At 38.8% G+C, this 12,010-nt stretch overlaps 1 protein-coding gene across 1 annotated transcript; it reads right to left on the reverse strand.

The window, feature by feature from the left end:
* Positions 1-1,080: 1,080 nt before the first annotated feature.
* LOC130075615 (L-rhamnose-binding lectin CSL3-like) lies at positions 1,081-2,663 on the reverse strand. Its single transcript, XM_056240334.1, has 8 exons — positions 2,633-2,663; positions 2,537-2,560; positions 2,393-2,449; positions 2,136-2,271; positions 1,901-2,010; positions 1,707-1,751; positions 1,408-1,528; positions 1,081-1,186 (listed from the first exon to the last, which is right to left on the reverse strand). The coding sequence occupies exons 1-8, from the start codon at positions 2,661-2,663 to the stop codon at positions 1,081-1,083; spliced, it is 630 nt and encodes a 209-aa protein (XP_056096309.1).
* Positions 2,664-12,010: the final 9,347 nt, after the last annotated feature.

A 12,010-nucleotide genomic window follows, 5' to 3' on the forward strand; every position in this document is an offset into this window, starting at 1 on the left:
TCAATCTTCAGCCATCTTTCTCCAGGTCACATGAACATAACTTAAGTCTCTAGACAGATGGTGTAACCAGATTTCCTACAAACAATTTGTTGGAAACAGTGCAGCCCATGCAAATTTGTGCAAGATGCAAGTGTATTTAATGTTTCTCAGCAAAAGAGTCTAGCACACACTCTGAAGTGGTGGGGCAATGATGGAGGCTTCTTGATATAGGACAGGGTTACTCAAGCACTTTAAATCAGATTTTAGTGTATTTGCAAATGTTAGGATGCTTTATACATGGAGTGCTTTTTGCAATACAAATTCTTACAAAAGAGCTTTACAATAAATAGAAATGAAAGAACTCGTGTTTTAAAGGTTCAACAATTTGGTGGTTCTTTTAAGTTCACTAAAAATGTTCTTTTGGGAGCCAAAAATGGTTATGGCTTCACTGTGAAAACCCCATTTTTAAAGCATATTTACACCATTAAAAAATAAATGGCTGCCTTTAAGTAAAATCAACTCTGCTGTAGAAGTATTTTCAACTTATACAATTTAAAATTGTATAACTTAGTTGTTTAGCTTATGATTAAAGCAATGTCAAGCGTTTTTAGGCCAAAACATTTGTCACATACAATAAATATCTCCTCACTATCCACTAGCTGCCTGTCCCCTGAACACACAGTAAAGACACTATCTCTGCAAACACCCCAGGCTCCACAAACGGCAACAAAAAACTGTTCCAGCCAATAACCGACAAGGATTTGGGGGTTCATGCTTGAATGAGGGAGGGTCTAGCTAACCTCTTTTGTTTGACAATACTTTAAACGTCAACAAGTGACACTCAGAACACCTTTAATGTAAACACCCTGATATCTTTTACAGTGTAGTGTAACAGATTATCAGTTCCCACAAACATCACCTACATTTTTTTTTATATACATATAGAAAATTGCACATTTAGAAACCAATAGTTTTTTCACTGAAATTCATGAGACCATTTGGAAAACATTTGGATTCAACTTTTTATTTTGGTCTCTATTGTCATTTGTTGACAATCATGACACATGGACATAAAGTGCATTTGTGGCAGGATGGTCAATATTATTTACAGCAGTACGTCACTTCCAGATACTTATAGACACCCACACATGGATCAGTGAAGACAGAATTTGAAGCACATAGTCGACACGACTTCTTCCCGTCGCACCTTAAGAAAGAAATTGGAAGAATTAGAAAAAGACTGTCTATCAGCTCTTGTATCATTCTACGGTCTCAAACTACGTGGCATTTTTCTTTGTTGTCCTTGTGTAAAAGTTAATACACAGGATAATGATTCTCAATATACATTGTCCCTTGGATACATTTAAAGAATAGCTGAAGACAGTGTGACCTAAAGTGACTCTAGATGAAGTGTATCTGGTGCTGTACTTGGAACGCAGGCTGCTGGTCTGAGGAGAGTAACAGTCTGGTGTGGTTGCCAATGCATGAGGGCATGTTACGAGATCCCGTCGTCCATAATTGGCATGATGAACATGAATAACACCTTTACCTTGTGATACACAGACACCGATATCAATTAATCACTTTAATAAATAAAAAAACTATGTGCCAACATGTACTGCAGCAGGACTGATCCATTCAAAGCATTGTGGACATGAGGCTATACACTCTGATCTCAGTATAGTAAATAACATGCAGAAAAAAGAAAGAAAAAAAAAAGTACTTACAACACTTAATGACGCTATGACCATTTTCACAGGTTACACTTATTTCTAGTTTTTTGGGGGGGGGGGGGGGGGAGAAGGGGAACAGAGGTCAGACAATACAGTTACTCCAGTACAAGATATGCAAATATTTTATTCCTTGGTTTTATTCCTTTATAAAATATTAAACTTCAAAGTGAACGATGGAAATTACTTACTTGCTGGGATACATTCATAAGATACATCCAGGTATTTATAAGTCCCAACACAAGGATCAGAGAAAACAGAGTTCACTGCAGGAACAGTACAGCTCTTTCTTCCATCACACCTGATTCATGGACAGACAAACAACAAGTACTTATTAGCACTAATATACTATACACATATGCATCTTGTGCTAATGCATACACTGAAATTGTACATTTATTTTCCTATGTTATCGGTCAAACCTACCGAGCAGACATTATAGAGAGGGACGCTTCTGCTCTGCATTGTTTATTTGAGAGCTGATTAGCTGGTTTCCCACTAGCACACGTTTTGCAATCAGTTCGCCCATAGTTGGCTTTAATGACCTTTATGAAACCCGAATCTGATGTAGAACAGAATTGTGGCAGTTTAAATACATTCCATGTGGTTGGAGACACAAAGGCTCAAGATACTCATACTGTGTGAACAAAAGCCGAACATAACTCAAATGACTAATTACTCACCACATTTGAGACACATGGACTCTCCTTCACAAACAACCTTTTCTTTGGCTTCTGCCCCTGCATAGGAAATTACTAAAATTATTTAAACGTTCTGCACCTAAAAGTCTTTAATGAGACTGCACATGTTTTAGTCAGTTGCCTTACCATGTTGATACAGAAACAGCAGCACTGAAAGTCCAATAACAACAAGTTAGAAGATTGGAACCAATTCAATTTGCATGATTTTTCAAAAGTACTTACAAGTGACCCAGCTTAGCTTTTGCACCAGCATGTTGAATGTGTGAACAGAAGGAAAAGGCCTGGAATTATTTTAAGGGGACACATGAGCACACAATATTTATAACAAAAAAATAAAGTTCAGATGCTCGGAAATTGAACAAGATTCCAAAAAATCTTTTTCTCTCTCAAATTATTGCAGTAAATGACTGAATTCCATTACATTGTTATATTTAGCCAACTCATAGGAGCACAGTTGAATCCAAGAGCAATTTATTGAAAATAAACAAAACATGACTTTGACTAAAGAATCAAAAACATACACTTGAGACTCACCAAAAACAATTACAGAGAACAAAGCTTGACAAAAGACTACAGAAACATGATGTCTATGTATACACAAGGACTAATGACACAACAAGACACACCTGAAAGTAATCAACACAATGAACCAATGGCAACACACAACTGAAAAAAACATGACATGACCATAAACCAATGAGAACATGACATGGCAAAGGATCCAAATACACAGGCAGTGCCGCTGCTAACCATTTTGGTGCCCTAAGCTTAATTCCTTTATGGCAAACTTTTTTGAATTCTCCTGCCAGGGGATTTTGGGTTGTGACGTCAGAGTGTGCGCTATTATTCCCTGTTTGACATCAGATTATGCTCCTCTATCTCCTTAGTTTACATGAGATGAGTCTGTGCAATAGTGGTTCATATCTTGTTTTTGCGTTTTCATGCAATGTGGACGGAGATTTTTTTAAACCGTGCTTGTGTGGATGCGATTTTTTTCTTCTTCTCCGTTTATAAAAATACCCACATACGTGTGGACTAGGCCTCAATCTAAGGCCCTAACTCCAGAGTTAAAATCAGTGTACTTGAGTGTACGAAATCCCTATAGAAGGGAACAAAAGGGAACGAATAACATTATGTGGAAAAATAAGTATGTCCGAAATCACAGTACTCAAAAAAGATTAAGCAAAAAAGTACCCAGATGACCTACTACTTCTGGCGAGATTCTTTAATATCCCATGATGAATGGCAGTAAAGCAACACAACTAACGCTGGTAGTTCACATGATCATGACAGTATGATGAATATTGTACATCCTACATTCATATTACATAGGACATACTTTTTTTGGCAGTCTTGAATAACTTACTTCAAGATTACTTATTCAAAATAAGTACCTACTCAAGAGATTACGCGATTTCGGATGTGGCCAGAATATTGTGTACACGAATCCAGGCACTGGCAAGGATCTTGGTTCACTACACATTGGGAGTGGGACAATGATTACTCAATTTCCAGCGATATCACTACATACAACGTCAACGTAGTAGAACGTAACCGCTGGTATAAATCAACAACAAGAACCTATATATTTTTTATATTATTTTGATGCTGTTTAAACACTATCCTTACAACCTTTTGAATATTAATTATAAATGTTAACTAGACATGTACACTATCTGTCTAGCGATGTGTGTTTAAGCTGGCATATAATAATAATAAAAAAAAAACAGTTGTGTTTTTGTGTGATTTCATTTGACATTTTCTGAAAAAATGTTAGTGGTTGCTGACCTAGTTTTGTAGTAGGATGTTAATTAATTCCATGCTGGAACTTTTCACATTTACATAAGGAACAGTTTTCCAATATTTGATTGGTCATGTAACCGGTCCTACTCAACCAACTCTGAGCGGGATTCGCACCGGTGTTTTCGGCGTGGGAGGAGGGCGCACTAACAAGGACACCAGTGCATCTTGAAGCCAGGGCCAGTTGTTCAAAAGAAATCTGATCGGATTTCGGCTATCGGATTGGATCAGATCTTGAAGATTTGTTGTTCAAAAGAAAAAAAGGATTCTTAAATCAGATTAGATCACAATCTTGGTTTTGATCTGGATCAAATAATCAGTTTGTGTTGTTCAAAACTTTTTAGTAAGATTGGGATATTTGGCTTATACTGCTATATAAATGAAGTCCATTTATACTGACCCCACCAGAAGGGTGGATTTCAGGAACAAAAATTTAATAAACCTTAAAAAAAATACAACATTTGTATCATGTAATTTACACACACACACAATTTTTTTGATTTTGCTTTTGATTAGTTTAATTGTTAAAGTAATAAATTAGAAGTAGGGCCTAGACATTAGGTTCGTATTATGCCTTTCAATAGCCTACCGTATAGTAGAAAAGAGATTTTGGCGCCATAAAATAATCCCCAAACAGCTGTAAATATCAAACAAAAATATAGCTGCGAGCGGCGATTGCGGGCCCAAGCCGGTGGCACCGCAACCCCGGAGCCTTTAGTTACCTAAAGGCACCGGAGTGGCGGTGCCGCCGGCTTTGGCCCTTCGTCGCTGCTCGCAGCTATATATATATATATATATATATATATATATATATATATATATATATAAACACCCCGGTGCCTTTAGGGTTACTGTGCACAACGTGCAAAAACGTAACACCGCTTTCACTGTCGCCCTACGGTCTCATGGATTTAACGGACACATGAAATAAGTACACAAGACCGAAAATTCATATGAACAATACATTTAAATACATTTAAATTATGACTAGTCAGAATGGCATTGTAGATATCTCAAACTGGAGTTAGGGATAGTCATAAACAGGGGCGACAGTGGCTCAGTGGTTCATATAGGTTGTCTATAAACCACCAACGAAGGTTGGTGGTTCAATCCCCGGTTCCACCTGACCAAGTGTCGAGGTGTCCATGAGCAAGACACCTAATCCCAGCTGCTCCCGACGAGCTGGATGGCGCCTTGCATGGCTGACACCGCCGTCGGTATGAATGAGTGAGTGAATGGGTGAATGTGTAAATGAGGCAATATGTAAAGCGCTTTGGTGGCCACTGGGTCTGTGAAAGCGCTATATAAATGCAGTCCATTTACCATTTAATTGTAGATATCTATTATCAAGTTAAAGATATCTTGAAATTCATTTTGATTAGAGATATCTAAAATTTGATATCTGTAACTTTCATTTTATTGGGTTAGCTATGCGCACTGTGATTGGCTCATTGCGTTTGGGGGCGTGGGTTAGCCATAGGTCAATTACATTACAGATGTCTTAAATGATAATACAAACTATCCAAAATATAATTACGACTTGTCAGAAAGACGTTGTTGATATCTACAATGTTAATTCCGGATAGTCAAACTTAGCTTTTAAATGTTAAAAGAGCTTGCCATACAAAGACGTAGGCTCAGAGAGAGGCTCACCATATTCAAACCAAAATATCTGACTTCCTGTAGGTCTGAGCTAATGACTGTAAATTAGAAAGTTGTCCGGCTCGAGGAGAACAATATACATACCGATTTTTGTAACTGTAGATAAAACTAATCCCCCCACTTTTGACAAAAGGTGGCGCTACTGAGCCCTCACCACGCCCGTTTCTGAAACTTTGCACATGTCTACTGGCTAATAAATGTAATGTGTCTGTCGAGTTTTATGCAATTTCAAGCATGCTAAGAGTCTCAAAAGCATCAAACAAGAATATTAAAGTTTGATGCGTTGCCACGGCAACAGTATCTAAGATATCAATAATATTTTCACAGGTCTACATCTGCCGTGTGTTAACATTATACACATAAAGTTTGAAGCAAATCATGTAAAAATAAGAGGGTTATTTCAAAGCATTTTGAAAGTGACACACTTTTTGCTGCCAGTTGGTGGCGCTATAACTTTGACTCACAATAGTCACATCCATGTGACCGGCCTCTTACAACGAACACACTACTGAAGTTTCACCAAGATCAGTTAATGTATAAAGAAGTTATAACACACTTCCTGTTTCTCTTTTCGCGCCATAATTTCGTTTCCTCGCCATGGCCAAACCGTTCGAGATATCAAAAATCCCCTGGCAATTTTTCATCCTCAATGTCTTGAGTTTATGTTGACCGAGTTTCGTGCCGTGTGTTTGAATTCTCTAGGAGAAGTATTTCAAATTCCATTGCATGCGTTTTCCAAACAACCCTAAATAGCCGACTTTCTGTTGGGCTGGGGTAAAAAGTAAGAGTATGAAGGATATATGAACCAATGAGATCTATATGTGTACTGAGTTTCATATTATTACATGCAAACGTGTTTGATTTATGGACCAAGTTTTCGGACCCCGTTCCAGGGGGCGCTGTCGAGCCCCCCTGCCACGCACGGGTACCAGCTTCAGCCCGGCCCTGATGGCCGTGGGTTCTGACCCGTGTGCAAAGTTTCAAGAGTTTTTGAGCATGTTAAGGGCCCCAAAAGTGCCCGAATAGTCGTTAGAATTAAAAAAAAAAAATTATCCTAAGGAAAACTTTCAGGGCTTGGGCCCTAAATATTATATTTAATTTTAGTGGGGTTTGTAAACTATATTGGCAAAATCATAAGAGATGAACCAGTCAAAAGGCGAGCGAACGCAAAGTTTCTCGGGTGAACGCTACGCAAACCTTTTCTGAGAGAATGCAAAAGGACCCCAATCGCCCCTATCAAATTTTTTTGCCATCACCATGTCCCTTCAAGGGCTCCGTAGAGCACTAGTAACCCATATTTAGTAATCTGAAAAAGTGTATAGTGCGTTCTATTCGACCGTAAGTGGACGGTATTTATAGCCTAGAAATCTAGATGCACCCTAGCGGCAGCAAAAATTATTTTGCAGCAAAGTGTGGTCTAGCAACTCTCCATAGACTTTTGAGCTGGAAAAACCCAAAACTGGTCTGGCCAATCAGATCGTGTAGAGTTGGTGGGCGGGCTTAACATATGAAGGCAGAGGCATATGACGGTTCCGCGTGATTTCCATAGGTGATTTCCCTCTGCTTGAAAACAAAGAAGATGCTGCTGGCGAACAGCGGTCTTTCGAATCGGCTTTGCCCGCGACTCTGGATGACTTGGAGTTAAGAGAACGTCACTTAAAGCTCCTGTAGGTAACTTTTGAAAACATGTATTTGCTAAAACTGTCATTATGTCCTGACAGTAGAATATGAGACAGATAATCTGTGTAAAAATCAAGCTCCTCTGGCTCCTCCCAGTGGTCCTATTGCCATTTGCAAGAAATACACGCTCCCAGTCAGAAACAACCAATCAGAGCCAGGAGGAATGTCTTAGCAGTGTCAATCACGCTCGTGTACGCGCTGATCACACCCCTCTCTTCCACAGCGCGAGCCGTCGTTCAAACTCAAGATTGCCGGCGTGCTGCAGCTGTGCTTATGACGGAGAAACAACCTAAACCGCCAATTCTCGAGTGACACCTGCTCATAAAACAAAGAGGTAAAAGGAAAAAGACCGATGACGATAAACAAGCGAAAAAGAAAGAATTACACAGAGCCCATTGACTCGGTGTCAAAACTCTAGCCGCATAACATGTAGATAAAATGTCACGCACTCTGCTAAGCAACAATTGAAACCTGCTAATTCACTGGCTTGTCATGTTGCTGAAATAATGTACTAGCACACCTTATCTAGCATTATATATCGCTAGAATAATTACTTACATACTATAATGTTAGTTACCGTTATATTAACGTTATCTTACTAGCTATTTATAACTTATAGAAAGAGTGCAACGTTATAAAGTTACATGTAGGCTATTGGAAAATACATAATGATTTATTTGAGGACCAAGTTTGTAGTCAAAATATGGGCAGGCCATAGTCAATGTAAAGCATATTATTGACATTTAGTCCCTATTAGTGAATATGCCATATAACTTTTTATCCGCTGTTATGGGTGGCCCTGTTTACTAGCCTGCGCGTTCACGACAGGCTCCGCTGTGGAGGACGAGCTGTGGAGGGAGGGCTGTAGCGCAGCAGAGAGCAAGGGGGTGGGACCTGTAAGTTGTGCTTGTTCAAAATTTCAGGCTAAGTCAACGTTTTCTCAAAACTCCCTACTGCAGCTTTAAGTCATTCCTAAAAAAGACAGATGTGTTCAGAGCTTTGACGACCGGATACAGCAAAAGTTTAATATACCAACTAACTGGTTCACTGGTGGAAAAACACATGGGACTCACTCAGCCACAGCCGTTCGTTGCTCTGGTTGGTTGTAGCGCTATCCTATTGCGTGCCGAGGGATATTGAAAGACAACCGTTTATCCCGCCCCTCGGATTGAGGTATGCCAATTGTGAGTTCCCAGACCTAACATCTTGATGTAGGTCTGACTTGCCAGGCTACGGTATTTCGTCATCTTAAGTGAGATTCCAATCCTTAGAGTGAATATGTTCCGTTCAAAGGGCACTGCAAATGGCATAGGGAATAAGGGAACATCGATACATCACTTCACAGGAAGTGGAGAGCGAAAATCACCCAACTGTCATTGGGCACCGCGTCACCAGTCTGAACTAACCATAGAGCAGTTGGAAGAGATTTTAAATTTTAAATGAAAAATTCGAACGGCTCTGAGTTTACGTAGGCATTTGAGAATTCATAAATATTGTTGTTATTATTATACAAATTAAAGTATTTCTGAATGGTTAGGGTGATGAATGTTACATTTCCATAGTCTATTGTGTGAATATCTAAATAAATGAAAAGTTTTGAGAAGCAGCTGAGGCGCTTATTTTACTTACTCAGGAATGTTTGCTATGCAGCTGCGCATGGGAAAGAAAGCGCACAAGCTGAGACCTACAATTACTACAATAAGAGCACATTTGTATATAGATAACCAAATCAAAATGTATTTTCATATTCAATGACACTTACAATACAGCTTCAAATATGTTTATAATCAAGTAAAGTAGTCTATGTAATAAACTAATACAATGTTTTGATTATTATTTATTAGATACATACGGTTTTCTATATATATAGGCCTATTATATGATTTTACATTTGAAAGTAAAGTAAATTACAATATTTATTTGTGTTATATCATAATCTGCACGACCCCTTCGTTGCCTTTCTTTGATGACGTTGCAGGGCATTCCAAATAAGCGATTATTGTCAGCGAAGTCCACTTCAACAGATGTACCGTGTTCAGGGAGTATGGGGAGCAGTGAACACTGCGTAGGGAGGGACCCTGTCGAATGGAACACACCTTCGATCTGGATCAGGGTGATTCAATCCAATTTTGCTTTGAAAAACCAGTCCAAAAGTAAAATAGACCTGATTCTGGACAGCAAAACAGAATTTCCAAATCCAGATCATTCTGATCCAGATTAAACTTTTTGAGAGATGAACCCCTGGTGTGATTGGTTTACACGCACAGCTCTTACTGGCCTACCCGTTACAGTAGTTCATTTGAACTGTATTATGACCCATAAACCTGAAGTGTTATGTTTTTTACAGTATTCTTGAGGATTCTTTATATGTATGTTTTGATCATATACTGTCAGGGTCTTGCTCTGGCAGCTTTGTCTGTGTTGTCTTTGTTTCATGTCTCTATGTTTGTGTTGTGCTTGAACATTTGGTTGTGTTTGTGTTGGCCATGTGCTCCTCTGTTCCTGCCTCCTTGTTTCTCTGTACCACGCCCTCTTGTCTAGTTGAGTCCTCGTTTGTCTGAGTGTTGTCACCTGTTCCTCATGTTCTCTGCTCCCTTGTTTCAGTCCTCGTTTACGTGAGTGTTCACCTGTTCCTTGTCTAAGTGTTCTCACCTGTTACTCTTGTTAACTCCCTTTATGTGTGTGCTCTTTCCCTCATGTGTTGCCAGTTCGTTGAATGTTGTGCTACTGTTTAAATCTGTGCTACTTAGCTAGTTTCTTGTTACCTAAGTCTATTGTGTTTTATTTGTAGAAGTTTGTTAGTGCTTTAGTTCTGCCATTGGTCCTGTCTGTCTTGTCTCCTGAGTCTCTAGTTCCAGTCCTGCTAGCAGAGCGTCCCTGGCTGCTTGCACTCTGTGCTTTGGTGCAAGCCTGGTGCTTAGCCTGAGATCCCTGAGTGCCTTGCTGTTGTCCTTGGAGGTTCCTGTCTGGCTATTGCTAGTACTCTCAGGTAGTGATGGCCAAATGAAGCTTTTGTGAAGCACTGAACCACTTGAGCCAATTGGTTCGAAAATGGGTTCATTATAGTGATGGGCGGATCGATCCTAAAGTATCGATACTTCGATACTGACGTGGTATCGAAAAGGATCGATCCTCACATAAAAATATCGATCCAAATGTGTATTTTTTCTACCAGTAATTTTTTATTAATTTTGCACGCAATTCAGTGCGAAAAATAAGCGAATGTTAGCGGGTAATTGTGTAGGATAGAACCTTGTCTCGTAGTCATCTGTATACAAGACGAAACCAATCAATCACAGAGAGCGTTCGATGCTGGTGCTTTGCTGAGCTCACAGGCCCAGTGCGTTTGGGAAACGAAGCCTTGCTTAGTTGACAGAGAAACCATCGGGAGTTATTTCGCAATAAACAAACCAAAACTGTACATAACGATTTAAAATGTTGACGTCAGTAAGATCTTTTTTATGAAATTAATATTTTTATTCAACAAGGATCGATGCATTAAATTGATCAAAAGTGTCAGTCAAGGGTTTTACACTGTTTAAAAAAATCTACTTCATATAAATGCTGTTCTTTCAACTTTGTTCATCAAATAATTCTGCATAAAATGTTTCATAGTTTCCGACAAAATATGAAACTGTTTTCAACATTGATAATAATAAGAAATGTTTCCTGAGCAGCAAATCAGCATATTAAAATGAATTATCATCATGACTGGAGTAATGATGCCGAAAATTCAGCCTTGATCACATGAATAAATTACAGTTTACTATGGCATAGAAAACAGATAGCCTATGTTAAATTGTTAAATTGTAATATTACAGTTTTTACTAAGAGAAATAAAAATCTTACAGACCCCAAACTTTTGAACAGTAGGCTAGTACTAGTAGGCTAGTACTATAATTAGGGTAGTTTTGTAAAAGTCACTGACTAATTAAAGGGGAGTTGAGAGCACAAATCACAAAATAGGACTAGTCATGAAAACGTGTTCAGATTTAGCATATTAATGATGCATTCACCTCATAAATCATGACACACTGCTCTAGCACAGGAAAGTGCATATAAGTTCAAATGCATGCTTTTAAAATGAAAAAGTATCGGTATCGGTATCGGCGATACTGGCCCTGTATTTACTTGGTATCGGATCGATACAGAAATTTGCAGTATCGCCCATCACTAGTTCATTACTCGAAGCTTCAGTTGCAGCGACCTCTCCTGGCGAAAAGCAAGGCTGCAGTCAAATTAATCAGTGAGCAGTATTGGAGAAACTACTTTAGTTCTGAAGCATCTTTGCTAAGATCACCCGTGGATTTTTAACTATATTTCCTTTGAAAACTCTTTGATGCACACGCTAATGCTGAGCATAATGTTCTATTTACAAATAAAAATTGATAAATGTATGTTTTGTGTTTAGGAGAGAGTGCTGGGAAAATATGGCATAGGTTGGGTGTGCTTGTGTAA

The sequence above is a fragment of the Rhinichthys klamathensis genome, unplaced genomic scaffold (genome assembly GCF_029890125.1).
Source record: "Rhinichthys klamathensis goyatoka isolate OS25496 unplaced genomic scaffold, OSU_Roscu_1.1 h1tg000020l_1, whole genome shotgun sequence".
In the NCBI taxonomy this organism is placed as follows: Eukaryota; Metazoa; Chordata; class Actinopteri; order Cypriniformes; family Leuciscidae; genus Rhinichthys; species Rhinichthys klamathensis.